The 19,519-nt window shown below is 45.0% G+C and overlaps 1 protein-coding gene across 5 annotated transcripts in view; it reads left to right on the plus strand.

Annotated features, from left to right (window-relative positions):
- The window catches only part of SFSWAP (splicing factor SWAP), a 192,660-nt gene that overhangs the window by 10,360 nt on the left and 162,781 nt on the right, over window positions 1–19,519 (plus strand). For all 5 annotated transcript variants that reach the window (XM_069756058.1, XM_069756061.1, XM_069756059.1 and 2 more), the window contains 4 exons: window positions 5,027–5,103; window positions 8,607–8,832; window positions 9,841–9,971; window positions 10,223–10,355. In XM_069756058.1, the coding sequence (XP_069612159.1) occupies window positions 5,027–5,103; window positions 8,607–8,832; window positions 9,841–9,971; window positions 10,223–10,355 (567 nt within the window). The remainder of the gene's footprint in view (window positions 1–5,026; window positions 5,104–8,606; window positions 8,833–9,840; window positions 9,972–10,222; window positions 10,356–19,519) is intronic.

The raw sequence follows: 19,519 nt of genomic DNA on the forward strand, positions 1-19,519 counted from the left end.
GGGCTGAAAGTCCCCCTCTCAGCTTATACTCAAGTCATACCTTGGGGTCGGCATTGGAAGGGGAGCGGGGGCTGTCTAATTATATTCACCTGCTCCTGGCGCAGTCCCTGCACGTCTTTTGCCCGGAGCCGGCAGCTTCTTCCTGTACTGAGCGGTCACATGGTACCGCTCATTACAGTAATGAATATGCGGCTCCACCTCCCATTAGGGTGGTGCCGCATATTCATTACTGTAATGAGCAGTAATGGTGACCGCTCAGTAGAGGAAGAAGCAGCAGCGCCGGGGAAGCAGGGACTGCATAGCGCCAGGAACAGGTGAATATAACGGGGAGGAGCGCTGCGCTGCGCGATATTCACCTGCTCCTCGTTCCAGCCGCCGCTCTGTCTCTTCAGCGTCTTCTGCAGTGACGCTCAGGTCAGAGGGCACGGTGACGTGGTTAGTGCGCACCCTCTGCCTCAACGTCAGTGCTGAAGATGGAGCGGCGCCAGAAAGAAGTCAGGTGAATAGTGAAAGTGCCGGGGGGGCTGAGCGACGGAGAGGGGAGTATGTGTTTTTTTTTTTTTTTTTTTTTTTTTTATGCTTCAACGGCAAATGGGGCAAGTGTCTTTATGGAGCATCTTATGGGGCCATAACGTTTGTACAGCACTATATGGGGAAAGTGTCTGTATGGAGCATCTTATGGGGCCATAACGTTTGTGCAGCACTATAATGGGGCAAGTATCTGTATAGAGACTCCTATGGGGCCATAACGTCAGTCACCTTTTACTCAGGTTGCAAATTGAGCATGAATCGCAAACTATCAGTCCACAACCCCAGATACATCACTTGTGGTCACAGTCTTCGGAGTTCTGGGCTGATGAACACCAAAAAACACTCCTCCTCTCTTGTAGTTAAACACTCAGAAAGGAAATCTGTCTAAAATGTTCTATTAGCCTCATATTTTTATTTTCACAAGGATAACCAGAAACATGGACCCAATAATTTGTTCTGCAATTTCTCCTAATTACACAGATACCCCATATGGGGTCGAAAACTACTTTTGAGGCACAGTTCAAAGCTCACAAGGGAGGAATTGCCATATTGGAGTTCAGATTTTGCTGGACTGGTTTGAGGGTGCCATGTCAAATTGGGAAAGCCCCCGAGGTGCCTGAACAGCAGAACCCCACCCATAAGTGACCCCATTGTACAAACTACACCTCTCAATAAATTCATCTAGGGGTGCAGTGATCATATTGACATCATGTTGTGTTACAGGCTTTTATACCTTTAGGCAGTGAAGAAAAAATATTTTGTCCACCAAAATTTTGTTTTGGGGGCGAGTAACTAGCACTTTATTTCCTTTAACAGATGACACACCTGAGTGGGGACTTGAGTTTTTGTGGATTGAGTTGAGGCTTTTGTTGGGAACAATTTTATATAACATTTGGGATCACTTCCGGCGCTGTTGGCTCAGCACTTAAATTGCGGTTTCCATTTAAATTTCCGACTGACGTGGTTCAGATGAAACTCCCGAGGGAGCCACTCACAATAATGAGGCAGCAGCGTTACTTTGGACTCTATTACCGGAAAACACGGACTCAAAAAAATCCATAAAAATATCATTTTATTCAAAAAAATGTACAAGACAGGTATTCAAAAAAATAAATAAATATAAGTAGGTAAAGTGGATAGAAAACCTCAGGTGATACAGGATTAGCTGATCCACTTTTTTCTGATTTTTGGGAGGCAGAATGAACAAAGCCAGCAATTTAGGAATGTTTTTTTTTCTTCTTATGCTTTTCTGTGTATGGTAAAAGTGATAAGGCAGCTTTATTCATGTGGTCAGTATGATTACAGCGATACCACATTTATATTGTTTTCTCCTACGCCTCATTGGAGGACACAGGACCATGGGTGTTGCGCTGCTTGCCACTAGGAGGACACTAAGTAAACACAAAGAGTTAACTCCTCCTCTGCAGTATACACCCCTTGACTGCACCCCTTGATCATAGTCTTGCACACAGGGAGGAGCTTACAGGCCATCGTACTTGGGTGACCCCGCTGCCATCCTTCGGACCTGGGTCACCATGGAATTCATCGGCACAAAGCGATTTGTAATCGCTCCCTCCCTCTGCCATGCCCTTTGTTGTCACTGTCACTATTGAGAGTGGCATCAGAGGGGTAAACGCCCACAATTGGTGCCAACGTGGGCCTTGCTGCAGCGTATCAGCCTTTGTTTAGAGCTGTGACTGACAGAACTTGTTCAGTAAACGTGACTGAACTACGTGGCACTGTGACTGACAGAACTTGTTCAGTAAACGGGACTGAACTACGGCCGGACTGCGCCTGTCGCTGATTGGTCGGGGGCGGCTGACGCAACCAATCAGCGACGCGGGATTTCCATTACAAACAGACAGAATTAGACGATTATATAGTAGACTAGATGGTGGCCCGATTCTAACGCATTGGGTATTCTAGAATGCACAGCCACGCAGTATATTGCCCAGCCCACGCAGTATATTGCCCAGCCCACGCAGTATATTGCCCAGCCCACGCAGTATATTGCCCAGCCCACGCAGTATATTGCCCAGCCCACGCAGTATATTGCCCAGCCCACGCAGTATATTGCCCAGCCCACGCATTATATTGCCCAGCCCACGAAGTATATTGCCCAGCCCACGAAGTATATTGCCCAGCCCACGCAGTATATTGCCCAGCCCACGCAGTATATTGCCCAGCCCACGCAGTATATTGCCCAGCCCACGCAGTATATTGCCCAGCCCACGCAGTATATTGCCCAGCCCACGCAGTATATTGCCCAGCCCACGCAGTATATTGCCCAGCCCACGCAGTATATTGCCCAGCCCACGCAGTATATTGCCCAGCCCACGCAGTATATTGCCCAGCCCACGCATTATATTGCCCAGCCCACGCAGTATATTGCCCAGCCCACGCAGTATATTGCCCAGCCCACGCAGTATATTGCCCAGCCCACGCAGTATATTGCCCAGCCCACGCAGTATGTAGGCAGCATCAATAGTAAAAAATGAAGCGGTGTTCAAATCCCGCCCCAATCTCGCTGATTGGTCGCAGCCGGCAGCGACCAGTCAGCAACGCGAGATTTCCATTACGGAAGTTAGTTACAGACAGACAAACAGACGGAAGTACCCCATAGACAATTATAGATAGATATGTAAAGTGTAAAATGCCTTCTGAAGGCGGACATTTACACTAAGCCATTAGGCTGTCTTTAAGAAACTGAGCATTTTCTATCTTGCCATGGATATAATTGATGTCCTCTTGCTGTGTAAAGCCTTAATAAATGGGCAGAGCGATTCTTTTCATTTTGCCTGATTAGTATTCATTGAGAACCATTGTTATATTGACCCTGGGTAAATACATTTTCCTCGAAACGCGTGCTAATATTTTTTTGTAGAGAGTTGATTTTACAAATTGGCCAAACGTAAGCATTTTTGATGAACAGAGTCGGCGTAATAAAGCAGAGAGGGGAAAATAAATGAAGTGATGGCCAATTTCTCATTTGGTTGAATCTTTAGCCATTCATTGTGACTCAGAATTAGACTATTCGTATCAATAATAGTTTTCCAATTTGGTTTTGACGTTTTACACAGACGTGTAAATGGTGTGGATTTAAAAAAAAAAAACAAACTGCTGCATTTCTTAACACCGGTTTTAACCCCTGCAATCTAACTACTGCAAAGGAATACGCTTATTATCACGTGTAAATGTCATGTTTTTCTACTGCCGTCACTTTCACCGTCCAATTAGGCATTGTTTAGAAGAAAACAAATGTTTCCTCGTGAAATACAGAGCGATGTGCTCTGCAGTACATGCTAATGTGGTACCTTTGGGAGATGCTATTTGTCCCTTTTATGATAGCCGGCAGAGAGGACCAAGAAACAGCATAAGTATATCTGCATTATCATTAGGTTAAATTATTACCCATTATAATATTTTTGTTTCTGTATGTCACATAATCCTCCTCTTCGCTATGTAACTTTATCAGGATGGCAGGTTTTTCTATTAATCTTTATTTTTTTTAGAGGACCAGTCACATGCCCAAATAAAATTGAATTAAATACCATACCTTGTAAAACTCCCTGCGCTTTCACCTCTTTCCCTCTTCCCCCAGACATTGCTACATCATATGCTGAGCTGTGATTGGCAATCTATCAGTGTTGGCTGCATTTTGGTAGCATTTGATAGTGCTGGGTGAAAGCATACACCTCCAGAGAAGAATCAAGAAAGTTGGATCGCAAAGCAGAGATTTCACATATTGCGCTGTAGAAGAAATGAATGTGAACATCTCTGCAAACGGAGTGATGCAGCGTAAAACAGAAAAGAACAGTAGGCAAAGGGAATTTTTCTTGTTTTTATTGGGTATTTTAACTTTTTTTTTTTTTTGAGCATGTGACAGGTCATCTTTACTAGTCATTAATATTTAAATAGTGTTTTTTGCTGAGTCTTTTTGGTTTTAGTGAAAGTTCTCCAAAGTTCACTTCTTTGAGAAGACTGCCCAGTTATCAAGGCCAGATAACCTGTTGCAGATTTTCAGTCCCATCATATTATGTGTACAGGACTTATTCTGTGACAGAACCATTCGTCAATACAGCGGACTGTTTAAAAGTGCAAACATGGGTATTTTCCTGGACATGTATGTATTTTTCCTCTGTTCACACAATAAATATTGGATTAGGGTGTTATACTGGACTGTGATGGCATTGGAGTCTTGCAGAGAGCACAGAGACAATGCTAAGGTGGAAGGGGACACTGCGTCTCCTCTGGGAATCCGCAGACTATTCATGTTGCTCAGTTTAAATTGTAATGAGACAAAGTTGGAACTAAGTAGTAATGGAGGAATTGCTGGGACGCTTGATCATTACACAGCACTCCATAACTGAAGCGGAGTTAATTTTATTATATAATTTTTGTCATTTTCTTGTTTTATAGTCTCGACCAGTGATATGTCTGTATTGCAAATATCTGTGCATTTGTTATTTAGCTGTTTCTTTTTTTTCCCCTCAAGACTCAAGTGATGTTGAAGATGGTGAAGAGCCTTTTATTGCACCAGAAGGATTAAATGTTCCCCCTGATGTTGAACTGGTAAGCATAAATTCAAAGCATAGTTTTGGCTTTTTTTAAAGCTGTCCTAACCAACTGTTACAGCAAATAGTGTGTGTGTGTGTGTGTGTGTACCACTGTGGCTGTGTTCACATTAGCATTTCCATATATTCTGATTCATTGTTGCAAAAACATTTTTTTTAATTTGAAGGGTTATTCTGATATGAAACTTTATATTGTTAAACAGAAAGAAAATAAGCAAGCTTGCAGTTGATGTACTTTATGAGCTACCATTCTCCTAGTATGAGAGTTTTTTTCCTTACAGCACTAATGTACAGCTTGTTGCCAAGGAGACCGACCACCAGAGCCTGGCCCATTATGTGCAGTGGTTAAATACTAAGTTGGGGAGTTAACTTGTGAGATACTGGTCACCTATCAAGTCCATTAACCCCTCTCTGACTTCAGATGTACTATCCCGTCGAGGTGACCTGGGCCTATCTGACTCTCGACGGTATAGTACGTCATATGCGACGTTGGGGTTAGGGTTGGGGTCTAAAGTTAGGGTTTTGGTTTGGATTACATTTACGGTTGGGGTTAGGGGTTTGGTTAGGGTTATCGTTGGGATTAGGGTTAGGGGTGTGTTGGAGTTAGGGATGTGGTTGAGATTAGGGTTAGGGGCATGTTCGGGGTGTGGTTAGGGTTAAGGTTGGGATTAGGATTAGGGGTGTGTTTGGGATAGGGTTTCAGTTAGAATTGGGGGGTTTCCACTGTTTAGGCACATCAGAGGCTCTCAAAACGCGACATGGCATCCGATCTCAATTCCAGCCAATTCTGCGTTGAAAAAGTAAAACAGTGCTCCTTCCCTTCCGAGCTCTCCCGTGCGCCAAAACAGGGGTGTACTCCAACATATGGGGTATCAGCGTACTCAGGACAAATTGGACAACAACCTTTGGGGTCCAATTTCTCTGGTTACCCTTGGGGAAAAAAAAATTGGGGGTGGCTAAAACATTTTTGTGGGAAAAAAATTATTTTTTATGTTCACGTCCCTGCGTTATAAACTGTAGTGAAACACTTGGGGGTTTAAAGTTCTCACAACACATCTAGATAAGTTCCTTGGGGGGGGGGGTCTAGTTTCTATTATGGGGTCACTTGTGGGGGGTTTATACTGTTTAGGTGCATTAGGGGCTCTGCAAACATAATGTGACGCCTGCAGACCAATCCATCTAAGTCTGCATTCCAAACAGCGCTCCTTCCCTTCCGAGGTCTGCCATGTGCCCAAACTGTGGTTCCCCCCACATATGGGGTATCGGCGTACTCAGGACAAATTGAACAACTTTTGGGGTCCAGTTTCTCCTGTTACCCTTGGGAAAATACAAAACTGGGGGCTAAAAAATAATTTTTGTGGGAAAAAAAATATTTTTTATTTTCATGGCTCTGCGTTATAAACTGTAGTGAAACACTTGGGGGTTCAAAGTGCTCACCACACATCTAGATGAGTTCCCTGGGGGGTCTAGTTTCGAAAATGGTTTCAATTGTGGGGGGTTTCAATGTTTAGGCACATCAGGGGCTCTCCAAACGCAACATGGTGTCCCATCTCAATTCCAGTCAATTTTGCATTGAAAAGTCAAACGGCGCTCCTTCTCTTCTGAGCTCTGCCATGCGCCCAAACAGTGGTTTACCCCCACATATGGGGTATCGGCGTACTCAGGACAAATTGCACAACAACTTTTGGGGTCCAAATAAAACAAATTGGAGCTAAAGTAAAAATTTTTTGTGAAAAAAAAAAAAAAAAAAAAGTTAGATGTTCATTTTTTTTAAACATTCCAAAAATTCCTGTGAAACACCTGAAGGGTTAATAAACTTTTTGAATGTGGTTTTGAGCACATTGAGAGGTGTAGTTTTTAGAATGGTGTCACACTTGGGTATTTTCTATCATATAGACCCCTCAAAATGACTTCAAATGTGATGTAGTCCCTAAAAAAAAAAATGGTGCTGTAAAAATGAGAAATTGCTGATCAACTTTTAACCCTTATAACTCCGTAACAAACAAAAAAATTTGGTTCCAAAATTGTGCTGCTGTAAAGTAGACATGTGGGAAATGTTTCTTAAGTATTTTGTGTGACATAACTCTGTGATTTAAGGGCATATAATTTCAAAGATGGAAAATTGCGAAATTCTCAAAATTTTCGCCAGGTTTCCGTTTTTTTCACAAATAAACGCAGGTAATATCAAAGAAATTTTACCACTAACCTGAAGTACAATATGTCACGAGAAAACAATGTCAAAATCACTGGGATCCTTTGAAGCGTTCCAGACAGTGGTCAGGAGGAGTGCAGAGCACAGCGCTGGAGGACAGACGGCTGTAGATAAGTATGTAGTGGTTGTTTTTTTTTACTTTTAGGATGGTAACCAGGGTAAACATCGGGTTACTAAGCGCGGCCCTGCGCTTAGTTACCCGATGTTTACCCTGGTTACCAGTGAAGACATCGCTGAATCAGTGTCACACACGCCGATTCAGCGATGTCAGCAGGAAGTCCAGCGACCAAATAAAGTTCTGGACTTTCTTCCCCGACCAGCGACAGCACAGCAGGGGCCTGATCGCTGCTGCCTGTCACACTGGACGATATCGCTAGCGAGGACGCTGCAACGTCACGGATCGCTAGCGATATCGTCTAGTGTGACGGTACCTTAAAGGTACCGTCACACTAAACGATATCGCTAGCGATCCGTGACGTTGCAGCGTCCTGGCTAGCGATATCGTTCAGTTTGACACACAGCAGCGATCAGGCCCCTGCTGGGAGATCGTTGGTCGCTGCAGAAAGTCCAGAACTTTATTTCGTCGCTGGACTTCCTGCTGACATCGCTGAATCGGCGTGATTCACAGAGAAGCACAGCGCCGAGGACAGACAGCGGAAGGTAAGTATGAAGCGTTTGGTTTTTTTACTTTTAGGATGGTAACCATGGTAAACATCAGGTTACTAAGCGCAGCCCTGCGCTTAGTAACCCGATGTTTACCCTGGTTAACGGCATCGTTGGTCGCTGGAGAGCTGTCTGTGTGACAGCTCTCCAGCGACCAAACAGCGACGCTGCAGAGATCCGGATCGTTGTCAGTATTGCTGCAGCGTCGCTTAGTGTGACGGTACCTTTACCCTTTAACGTCTTCTTAAACTTCTTTGGGGTTTTTGCCACTTTTTGGCTGCATTTAGCCTCCGTTCCATCTAGTTTTCATGTTGTCAATGTCTGTTACACTGTTCTATGAAGCTGAGGAATAATATGGCCAAGTCTGTTCCGATCCATTGGAAACTGAAACCGTGACACTGATGTAAATGATTTCTCAGCATTAAGTCTGGGGGCCAGATACTTCAGACTTGCTAGGTGCTGCCTTCCGTTCTGCACAGCAGCTTGGACATGGCAATGCATTTATAAATATTTCACCTGAACTTTAAGTTAGTTACAATAATTTTGTAAAAAAAATTTCTTGAATGTGCCATAAGAAATAATGTTGTTGTTTTTTTTTTTTTTTTTTTTCCTTTTTTTTTTGCCAGCCACCCACTGCAAAAATGCATGCCATTATAGAACGTACAGCAAATTTTGTCTGCAAGCAGGGTGCTCAGTTTGAGATCATGCTAAAAGCCAAGCAAGCTCGAAACTCACAGTTTGACTTTTTACGTTTTGATCACTACCTCAACCCTTATTACAAGCACATCCAGAAGGCCATGAAAGAAGGTCGCTATTCCTCACACACAGAAAAACAGAAGGAAGAGCAAAAAAGTAGGCACGATTTTTATTTTGGTTCCAATTGCTGACTCCTTACTATTAAGTTTGTGTTTTGATCCTGGACTTTATAGAAACCTTTATTGACATAGATTAAAACCATGGTTGTTTAGCTCTTCCGTTTACTTAGATGGTATTATTATGGGTGGGGAGGATAAGACATCTGCTACTTCAATGATTTACATTTTTTTTAAAGAGGACCTTTCGGCAAAGTTTTCATGTTGAACTAGACTCAAAATGTTACTGAGAGGAATAATTTTTTTATTTTTTTTATTTTGCATCTCCATTGCAGAGATATTAGTAATTCATGTATTGGCACATAATGAGGCGATTATTATTTTTTGATGCTTGCCCGTACTTTGATTATGAATATTTCTGCAATGGAGATGCAAAAAAAAAAAAAAAAAGTGATTCCTCTCTGCAGCCACTATTGCGTTGTGTGCCCAGTTAAACATGACTAATTTGCTAGAAGGTCCTCTTTAAAGGGAACCTGTCCAAACCCCTCCCCCCCCCCCCCCCCCCGGGTCTATTGAAGTAAAATAGCCACCTTCAGCAGCACTAAGGCTGCATTCTGTGTAGGTGGCTCTTATGTTAATTATCCCTAGGAAAACTGAAATAGTGAGTTTTAGAAATTTACCTCTATTGAGTCAGGGAGGTATGTTTTCTCCCCCATCTCAACCGCCTCGCAGCCGTCCATCATCCCCCTCTGTTCGCCGCCTCTTCTCTTTCTCATGACGTCACCGGCGCCTGCGCTCTGCAATCAGTTCTCGAGTATGCGCCGTGCCGTTCAAAGCTCTTGTGCCTTTCTGGCAATGAAGGAGTAAATAAAATTAAATCCCTTGTGTCATTACATTCTTTTCCATGGATACAACAATAGCAATGTAGGACAACCTATGGCAGAACTTCAGCTGGAGATTGAATTTCCCTAGAAGTCTTTAACTTGTGTATGTAGGAATGTGTTACAGGTTTTGTGTGTTTAACAACAATCTTGTTCCATTTTTCTAGAATCTGTAGCCAATATGGCCAATCACAGTGACAATGAGGACGACGACGATGATGATGATGAAGACGGTGATTACCTGCATCCCAGTCTATTTGCTTCAAAGCGTTGTAGTAGACTGGAAGAGATTACGAAGGTACTAAAATATTAGCGACTTCAAATTGCCGTCAATTCTGGAGCTGTATTTTCTGTAAATGCTCATGATTTCAGTGCATTCTTTTTCTTTTTTGTTCCATTTTTAGTCATCGGCCATCTACTTGTGCAATGAATGACTCGAAGACTCAGATTTTATTATTTGTTTCCATTTTCTTCTGCTTTGTTCCTGTATGTGTTAGAAGTTGTTCTTTTGTGCATTGTACATTTCTGAACACTTCTTATATTTTGTAGCCTTTAAAGGTGATCGATCCTGACCACCCACTTGCCGCTCTTGTCAGAAAGGCACAGAATGAGAAGATGGCCTCCCAGCTGGCTGCTAATGTTGCACCTGCTCCCACCGCAGAGACCGGAAGCACAGCAGACAGTAAGTGAGATGTTTAGTCTATATCCAGTCCTTGGAGACAGTTTCTTGAAAGCTGCTCTTTGGGTGCAGAAGTCTCTTTTGTCTTATTTATTTCTTTTGTACCAGAGTTATTTTTAATTTGTGTGCAACCTTACTGAAGCTAAGGATTTATGGTTCTGTTAGGGTAGTAAGGTAAATTCTAGCAATTTATAGAAGTTAACTAACTCGTGAACGTCTCGTAATTGTAATCCACAAGGGAAGCAGCAGAATCCTTCAAATCAAATGTTGGTTGGGGCTGCACTGGGCAAGCAGAATGATTGCCTGGCGTATTTAGAGTAAAAACAAGCATGTGTCCATAAATTTTAAGCGATCTTCACCACTATTGGTTTCATTGTGCTTTATTTATTTATTTATTTGTTTAATAACGTTGTTATCGTCACCAGATGCCTTGTGCCTTTCCACCAACTGCAACCTTTTAGCTCAAAATTACACGCATGTACATCATCTCAGGACACTGTGTGGAGGGGTTTACAAGAGTTGTGCCCCCTCCATACGCAGGAGACGCCAGCTTTATACATAACCAACACCTGTCTCTATAAGTAGGAAGTGGAGCTGAACTGATTGCTTTTGTCAACCGTTTAGATGCCGCTGTGAATCTTACAGCAATATTTAAATGTTTGCCTTGCACTGGCCTCCATAAACTTTTCCTAACCACAGAGATGTGAACAATGGACCACCAATATATTACCATGGTAGTCATAACCTACCTGATATCTTGGTACTCTAGTGAAGCTCATCCGCATGCAACATTAAGTTAGTATATGTAATCGGAAGGGACAGTATATGCACTAAAAAGACAAAAAATAAAGTAAAGCTTAAGCTAAGGTTTTTAATAGGAAAAAGAAAACCTTCAAACATGAAAATTCAAAGCACCACCACTTTTTCCATGTTAACAGGAACCTGTCACCAGGTTTGGCCGATATGAGTTACAGCCACCGCCTTTCAGGGCTTATATACAGCATTCTATATTACTGTGTACAAGCCCCCAACCAGACTTGGAAGAGAAGAAAAATAACTTTTATTATACTCGCCTGCAGGGCGGTCCGGTCAGGGGGGTGTTGCCCTTCTTGGTCCAGCCCTTCCCAACTTCTTGCGATGCCACCGTCTTTTTGGTTTGTGTGAATTATGTGTCAACCACACAGTGTGCTCGGCATTGCAGAGCAAAGTACTGCAGTGCACAGGCAATGGGAAAGGTCAGAGAGGCTCATTGCAGGGCTAAGGCAGATAAGTACACATGCGCAGGAGCGCGATGCTGAGCAGACTGTGTAGATGATGCAGGGACGCGTCATCCACAGGAACCAAGGAAGAGGACGGCATCGCAAGAAAATGGGAGGCACCAAACCAAAAAGAGCGACACCCCTCTGACCGCCCGCAGGTGAGTAAAAGTTCATTTTGTTCTCTTCCAGACTTAGGGACAGATATACAGCATTATAGAATGCTGTATATCCGCCCTGAAAGATGCTGGCCATAACTCATATCAGCCAAACCTGGCGACAGGTTTCTTTTAAACATAAAAATATATATTAATAGAAAAAAACACACAAAACATATTTGGTTTTGCCACGTTTGTGAAAATTTCTTCAAAATCTAAAATTCATAAGACAAACTCTGTAAAAAAACAAAAACAAAAAAAAAAACGCAGAGATTGTTTTTAGGTCTCCATACCTTCCTAAAATGATAGAAGATGTTTTGATGAATCGTAATTGTATGTACCGTATATACTCGAGTATAAGCCGAGATTTTCAGCCCAAATTTTTATAGATGCTTTATATGGAGCATCTATGTGGCCATAATGAACAGTGCAGAGCATTCTATATGGCACAGCTTTATATGGAGCATCTATGGGGCCATAATGAACGGTGCAGAGCATTCTATATGGCACAGTTTTATATGGAGCATCTATGGGGCCATAATGAACGGTGCAGAGCATTCCATATGGCACAGCTTTATATGGAGCATCTTATGGGGCAATAATGAAATGTATGGAGCATTATATGTGGCACAGTTTTATATGGCGCATCTATGGGGCCATAATGAACGGTGCAGAGCATTCTATATGGCACAGTTTTATATGGAGCATCTATGGGGCCATAATGAATGGTGCAGAGCATTCTATATGGGGCACAGCTTTATATGGAGCATCTATGGGGCCATAATGAACGGTGCAGAGCATTCTATATGGCACAGCTTTATATGCAGCATCTATGGGGCCATAATCAACGGTGCAGAGCATTCTATATGGCACAGCTTTATATGGAGCATCTTATGGGGCAATAATGAACAGTATGGAGCATTATATGTGGCACAGTTTTATATGGAGCATCTATGGGGCAATAATGAAATGTATGGAGCATTATATGTGGCACAGTTTTATATGGAGCATCTATGGGGCCATAATCAACAGTGCAGAGCATTCTATATGGCTCAGCTTTATATGGAGCATCTTATGGGGCAATAATGAACGGTATGGGGCATCTATTTTTATTTTTTAAATTCACCGGTAGCTGCTGCATTTCCTACCCTAGGCTTATACTCGAGTCAATAAGTTTTCCCAGTTTTTTGTGGCAAAATTAGGGGGGTCGGCTTATGCTCGAGTATATACGGTAACCCAAATTTGTATGAAAACCATCAGCTCGTCACTCAAAAAAAGACTTCATACTTCTGTATTGGGTGAGAAATAAAAATGCTATGGGTCTCAGAAAAGGGCTACACAAACCAAATGTATTTTTGCAAATTTCCGACTTTTTTTTTTTTTTTGGACCACGTAAACATATATGCGAGTTTGTTTCATAAAATGAATACCATGAAAACAAAAACCAGTGGCCGAATTCTAGTTTTTCTCTGCCCGTATTTTAAGTCCCCTGCAATACTGTACATAGCCCATTTAAAATGCATTTTGGGGGGGTGGACTCTTTTAAGTACAGTGTATAATATGGGGTCTTTCAAAACTACAACAACTTGTCTGTAAAAAAATATACCCTCATATGTTTTTATCGACTGAAAAATTGAAGTTATTTGGTGCAAGTTATCTTTATCAGTAGTAGGTTGCACAAACTAGGTTAAAGTGGTTATGCTACAGCTTCCCTGTATTATACATAATACTCTGATATGGCTTCCCCTGAAATACTACAAGTTCAGGGAATTGATTTTGCAAAAAAAATGTTGCTTGAATTAAATATGACACACTACCAAGGAGATAAGGAGGAAGGGGGTCTGGCTACCTAAAATCCATGGCTATATTTCCTGGTCTCGCAGCTGCAACAACTCATCATGTTGCGGGGCCCTATGGTTGCTATACTTCACGAACATATGGAGGGCTTTCCAATTATTTCCTTCTTGGATGTGGGATATCAAGGGAGGAGCAAAACTAAACTTCCAGCAGTGACCCTAATGATCAAAACATGGGTGTTGGTGAAACAGTTACTGGAAATTGAGGGCTACACCCCAGTTACTCCTATATTGCAGAACCCAAAAACTCCCAGAAATGTTTAGGTTGGAGGGATTCAGTCCATGGAGGAAAGCTGGAGTCCTCTTTATTACTGAACCTCAGATAGATGATGTGTTTGAAAGCTTTCATCAATTTTGAGATTATTTTTTTTTACTCCCACATAAGTGCTTGTTCAGTATTTCCAACTGCGCCACGCGTGGTCCAAACAAAACACGATAACACCGATTACATAATCTCTCACTTTCTCCTTCGCCTCATTGGGGGACACAGACCGTGACCGTGGGTGTATGCTGCTGCCACTAGGAGGCTGACACTAAAGATACCTTCACACTAAACGACGCTGCAGCGATCCAGACAACGATACGGATCGCTGCAGCGTCGCTGTTTGGTCGCTGGAGAGCTGTCACACAGACAGCTCTCCAGCGACCAACGATGCCGGTAACCAGGGTAAACATCGGGTTGCTAAGCGCAGGGCCGCGCTTAGTAACCCGATGTTTACCCTGGTTACCATCCTAAAAGTAAAAAAAACAAACGCTTCATACTTACCTTCCGCTGTCTGTCCTCGGCGCTGTGCTTCTCTGTACTGGCTGTGAGCACAGCGGCCGGAAAGCAGAGCGGTGACGTCACCGCTCTGCTTTCCAGCCGCTGTGCTCACAGTGAGTGCAGGAAAGCACAGCGCCGGAGGACAGACAGCGGAAGGTAAGTATGAAGTGTTTGTTTTTTTTACTTTTAGGATGGTAACCAGGGTAAACATCGGGTTACTAAGCGCGGCCCTTCGCTTAGTAACCCGATGTTTACCCTGGTTACCAGCGAAGACATCGCTGAATCGGTGTCACACACGCCGATTCAGCGATGTCAGCGGGAGAGCCAGCGACCAAATAAAGTGCTGGCCTTCTAGCCCCGACCAACGACATCACAGCAGGATTCTGATCGCTGCTGCGTGTCAAACTGAACGATACCGCTAGCCAGGACGCTGCAACGTCACGGATCGCTAGCGATATCGTTTAGTGTGAAGGTACCTTAAGTGATACAAAGAAAGTGATCTTCTCCCCTGCAGTATACACCCTCCTGCTGGCTCTCAGCTAACCAGTTCTTGCTTAGTGTCTGTAGGAGGCACACGGGTCTGTTTTAAACCCCAACGTTTTTATTTTTTACTTTTCTGTAAATTTTTATTTTTTAATTAATGGAATGAAGGGGGCGACGGATTCCGTTCTAGGGTCCGCTCTCCCCCGAACCATCAACAGGCAAGCACGTCAAATATACCTCCCCGTACCTTTCCTGCGACGACAGGGGCACGCCTAATCTACGCTAGGGCGATGGCTCCTATACGGTCCCGATCTCTTCCCCCCCGTAAGATGGCGAGCACATAGAGTATACCTCTTATGTGCATCTCCCGGGCTCCTCCGCAACTAAGCCCTCACCTGTTGGCGTCATGTAGTCACCACAGTAGCCGTAAGTCCCCTGCGGCAGGCATAGTTGTAAGTCCCCTGCGGCAGACACATATGAAGCTGGACGGAGGCTCTCCATCCCCCGGCAAAGGGAGGATCGATTGAGCTTATTCCCTCGCAATGGAGGATGCATCTCTGCTCGGTGGCGGTGAGTAGTTTCCTTCCTCACGTGGCCTGCGTGGGAAGGTGTGGTACTGGTCCCTGGAAGAGGAGCCCGCCGACACGCCTCCACCGGCAGGCTCCATAAATTTAGTCCCCGGCTTTTTCAGCCGGACTAGGCCGCAGTTGAAATCCCCGCCAACCGCCGGAGCCCTGCCCAGCTCACTTCAGGGGCGACTGTTTCTTCACGGTCCCGATCTCCCCACACCTACAGCAGGCGACCACATGGAGTGTCACCTCCATGTATCCTCCCCTGGAGCCAGGCCTAAGGCCAGACAACTGGCCTTGTCCACCTGGGGACTGAACTCCGTGGATGTACAGAGGCCCTTCTCTATGGCGTCCCGAGCAGCCCCCACTGTCCCACCACTGTGAAAGCGGATGTCACAAGGAGGCGGACGGTTCCTCTCCACCTCCCGAACAAAGGGATGATGGATTGAGGTTTAGCCCTCTATCCCTGCACCATCCACGCTGCAATATCCGACATCCGCAGCAGCTCCATGCTGGGACGCGCACCGATGGTGAGTGGATCCTGCCAGCGATGGGCCCCTGCAGCGGGATATTCACAGGCAGTCTCAGGCTTCCCTGTGGTCCACCTCCCTGAGGTAACGTTCTGGCCGGCTGCAAAAATTTAGCCCCCGACTCCGGCCGATGTGTAGGCCGCACCCTGGAAGCGCACTATGGCGCCCTAAGGCAACTCTGCCCGTTTTTCTGGCGCTTTTTGCCTGGCACGGAAGCGCTCAATTTTCTCGGCCACTGCAACGCCCCCCCACTTCTACGCTGGCGTCTGCTGCAGAAATTTAGGCCCCGGCTTGGGCCTAGTCATGGAAGTCTCGAGGCTCCGCCCATGTCGTGCCTGTGGTCCCCTATATGGCGCTTCTCGCTCTCTGTGAGATTTTATCTAAAGGCACACGACCATTATTCTCTGGTCTTAAAGGCACACGACCAATCTGAAGCCAGTCATAAATGAGGAGCCCTCCGCCGCTGATCCCAGTTTATCCCAGTGTAACTAGTTCCCTCAGTGAACTTCATCACTGCTGCAACACATGGTTTTTCTGACCAAGAGATTGAATCCCTCCGTGGCTCGGAGTGCTCGCAGGACCGATATACATGGTCCCTCTCCTACATGGGAACCGTCGGCTAGCAGGGGCCGCAAGTATTCTAGAAACGTACAGGCATCTAGAAACGGACGTTTTCATTTCATGATCTCTCCAAGGATTTGCTGAGAACAAGACTCTGAATACGGATCGGATATTGACTTGGACCTGGACTTGCCAGAGCTTCAGTAAAGGATGAACTTGCCTATTTATATCATCATCCAATCTCTGTACATTGACGAGGACTCCGGTCCGGCTCTAGACTACGCAGTGTCCCTCATAAGGAGACTAAACTCCCTCGTAGAGCATTTGCCATCTAGTCCGGATATGCGATTCACTGGACAGAAGCCTCTACGTGGGATGCCATGCCTAGTCTGATTTTTTTTTAAGGGCGATGGGCCCTTTAAAGGGCACCGATCTCCCCACACCATCAACAGACCTTAACTACTTTGATTCACACCAGTAACCATTTCCTGAAGATAGTACGACTGGTCAATCAAATCTTTTGAGCGGGAGACTAACAAAGGATCGTACGTTCCTACAGCCCCGACCAGCAGTGGAAGAGTTATCCAGGACAGTCTAGATCTAAGGGCTCTTGGTTCCAAAAAGGGGAACGAGAAGTAGGACCGATCCTGGACCTCAAACTTCTAACAACCTTTCACAAGGTTCTCCTACTTCGAATGGAGTTCCTCCACTCAGCCATTACTTCAACAGAAAAAGGTGGAGTTTCTGGCATCCATCAACATTCGGGATGTTTACCTTCTTCAAAAATTTCTTCGCTTTTCCATTGGTGAGCAGCATTTTCAAGTCACAACCTTGTCTTCGGCCTTGCTACCGCACCCAGAGTGTTCGCAAAGCTCATGGTGGCTGTCATGTTCCTCTTGCACCCTAGAGGCGTGGTCGTCCTGCCCTGTTTGGCCGACTGTCTAGCCGCCCTCCCAGGACTATGCTAAGTAGTCTATATCACTTGTGATACCCTCTCACCTGGGCTGGCGGCTAGACTTAGACAAGTTCTCATTTCCAGCCCAGCAGATATCCTTTTTGAGGATGATCCGGTACTCTTCCAGAAGGATGGTTATTCTCCCTCCAGACAAAGTCATGGACCTTGAACAGGGAGTTCGCGCACTTGATTACTCATCCCCTCATTTCATTTGATTTGCTGGGAGGGTTCTGAGGAAAAATGGTGACGACAATGGAAGCGGTTTCCTTCGATCCGCTCGTTTTCAGCAAGTCAAACAGACTTTCAGACGATAGTCTCTGAGCTCCTTCTTCATCCAGGGCCTTTCTCCCGGTTCAAAGGTTACTAGTAACTACCAATGCCAGTCCTCTTCTCCCGATCATTGCTCTGGAGATCTGAACGGTAGTCCTACAGTAGGTCCACTGCCTTCAGGCGGGTCAACCCATCTGTATTCAATTGGACAATGCCACGGCTGTGCCATACGTCAATCATCTAGCAGTCTCTGATGGTCCGAGATCTATCACTCGGTGAACTCGGCAGTAGATATCCCAGGAGTATAACTCTGGACGGCGAACATATGCAGCCATCAGGGATTCGCCTCAAGTGAGTGGGAACTTCACCCGGAAGTCTTCCATCAGACCTGCCTTCACTGGAGCTCTCCAGTTGTAGTTCGGATGGCGTCCAGACTGATCGCCTGTGTACTCGAGTTCGTGGTTCGGCCTCGAGATCCAAGAGCCATCGCACTGCATGCTCTGGTTCTTCCGTTGTACCAGTTTCCCTAACTCCCCTTCCACTACTTCCGAAAGCTTTTCAGAAGCAGAAAGGGCACCAGTGATCCTCGGAAATCCGCACTGACCACGTCACGTTTTTTTGCTTGCGGAGCTGGTAGCTTTCCGCCTTTCTGCAACAAAACTGCAAGTAAGGACTTTCTTGCAGGAAGTTTTCACACGTAGTTCTTCCCTATCTTTCCTATTGCATACCGTTAGATCATTGGGACCTCAATGGTGCTAGGAGTCTTACAGTAGACTCCTTTTTTTGATCCGGACAGACCTTACTATTAGGGAAGGCCGCCCCTTTTTTTCTCTGCGATATCCTCATCCTGATGAGTCTTTGGTGCTAACTGGTCCTTTCAGACTTTTTTCCCTTATTTCCTTCAAGGCAAGGTTGTCCTCAGGCCATCCCCGTCCCTTGTTACCAAGGTGATATTCTATTACCACTGTTATGAGGGTATAGTTCTTCCCTCATCTCTTTCGGCACCAGTCCACAAAATTGAATGAGTTCCCCATATTAGGAACGAAGTGAGTGCTCTGAGTAGGTACGTCTCGAGGACAGCGTCCTTCCGAAGGTTGGACACTATCTTGGGCTTCCTGACGGTAAGAGGAAGGCTTCCTGACGTTTACAGGAAGGGTTTAGCCATTTTCATCGGCCATTTAGCCTGGTGGATTCCTTTCACCACCCAAGAGTCCTTCCGTGTTAGGCTGAAATCTATCTCCCTGTCTATCGTGGGTTCTAGGCACCAGGCGTCGCAAGACACGCCTGCAAGCTTGCGGATTCATCCAGTCCGCATGCATTCTTGAAGCACTATAATTCCCGCAGTTCCACAGATGGGAATCTGGGCAGGCGGACTCTGCAGGCCGCGGTGGCACACTTGTAAGTAGCGGTTACACAGGGCCTGATCTGATGTTGTCCCCACCCTGCTTTTGGACAATAGGGATTTTTGTGTACTCACCGTAAAATCCTTTTCTCCGAGCTAACTTTCTTTGTATCACTTAGTGTCAGCCTCCTAGTGGCAGCAGCATACACCCATGGTCACGGTCTGTGTCCCCCAATGAATGGCTCGGTGAAAAGGATTTTACAGTGAGTACACAAAAATCTCTCTATTTCACATGGATTTTTAAAATCGGGTAGCAGGAGTTATCTCTAGGTTATAAACTTACCGTATACAGTTAGTCCTCGGGTTACAACGGTCTCGAGTTACATCGTTTCGTGGTTACGAGGCTTTATACGACGGCTCATTC

Source organism: Ranitomeya imitator, chromosome 1 (assembly GCF_032444005.1).
Source record: "Ranitomeya imitator isolate aRanImi1 chromosome 1, aRanImi1.pri, whole genome shotgun sequence".
Classification (NCBI taxonomy): domain Eukaryota; kingdom Metazoa; phylum Chordata; class Amphibia; order Anura; family Dendrobatidae; genus Ranitomeya; species Ranitomeya imitator.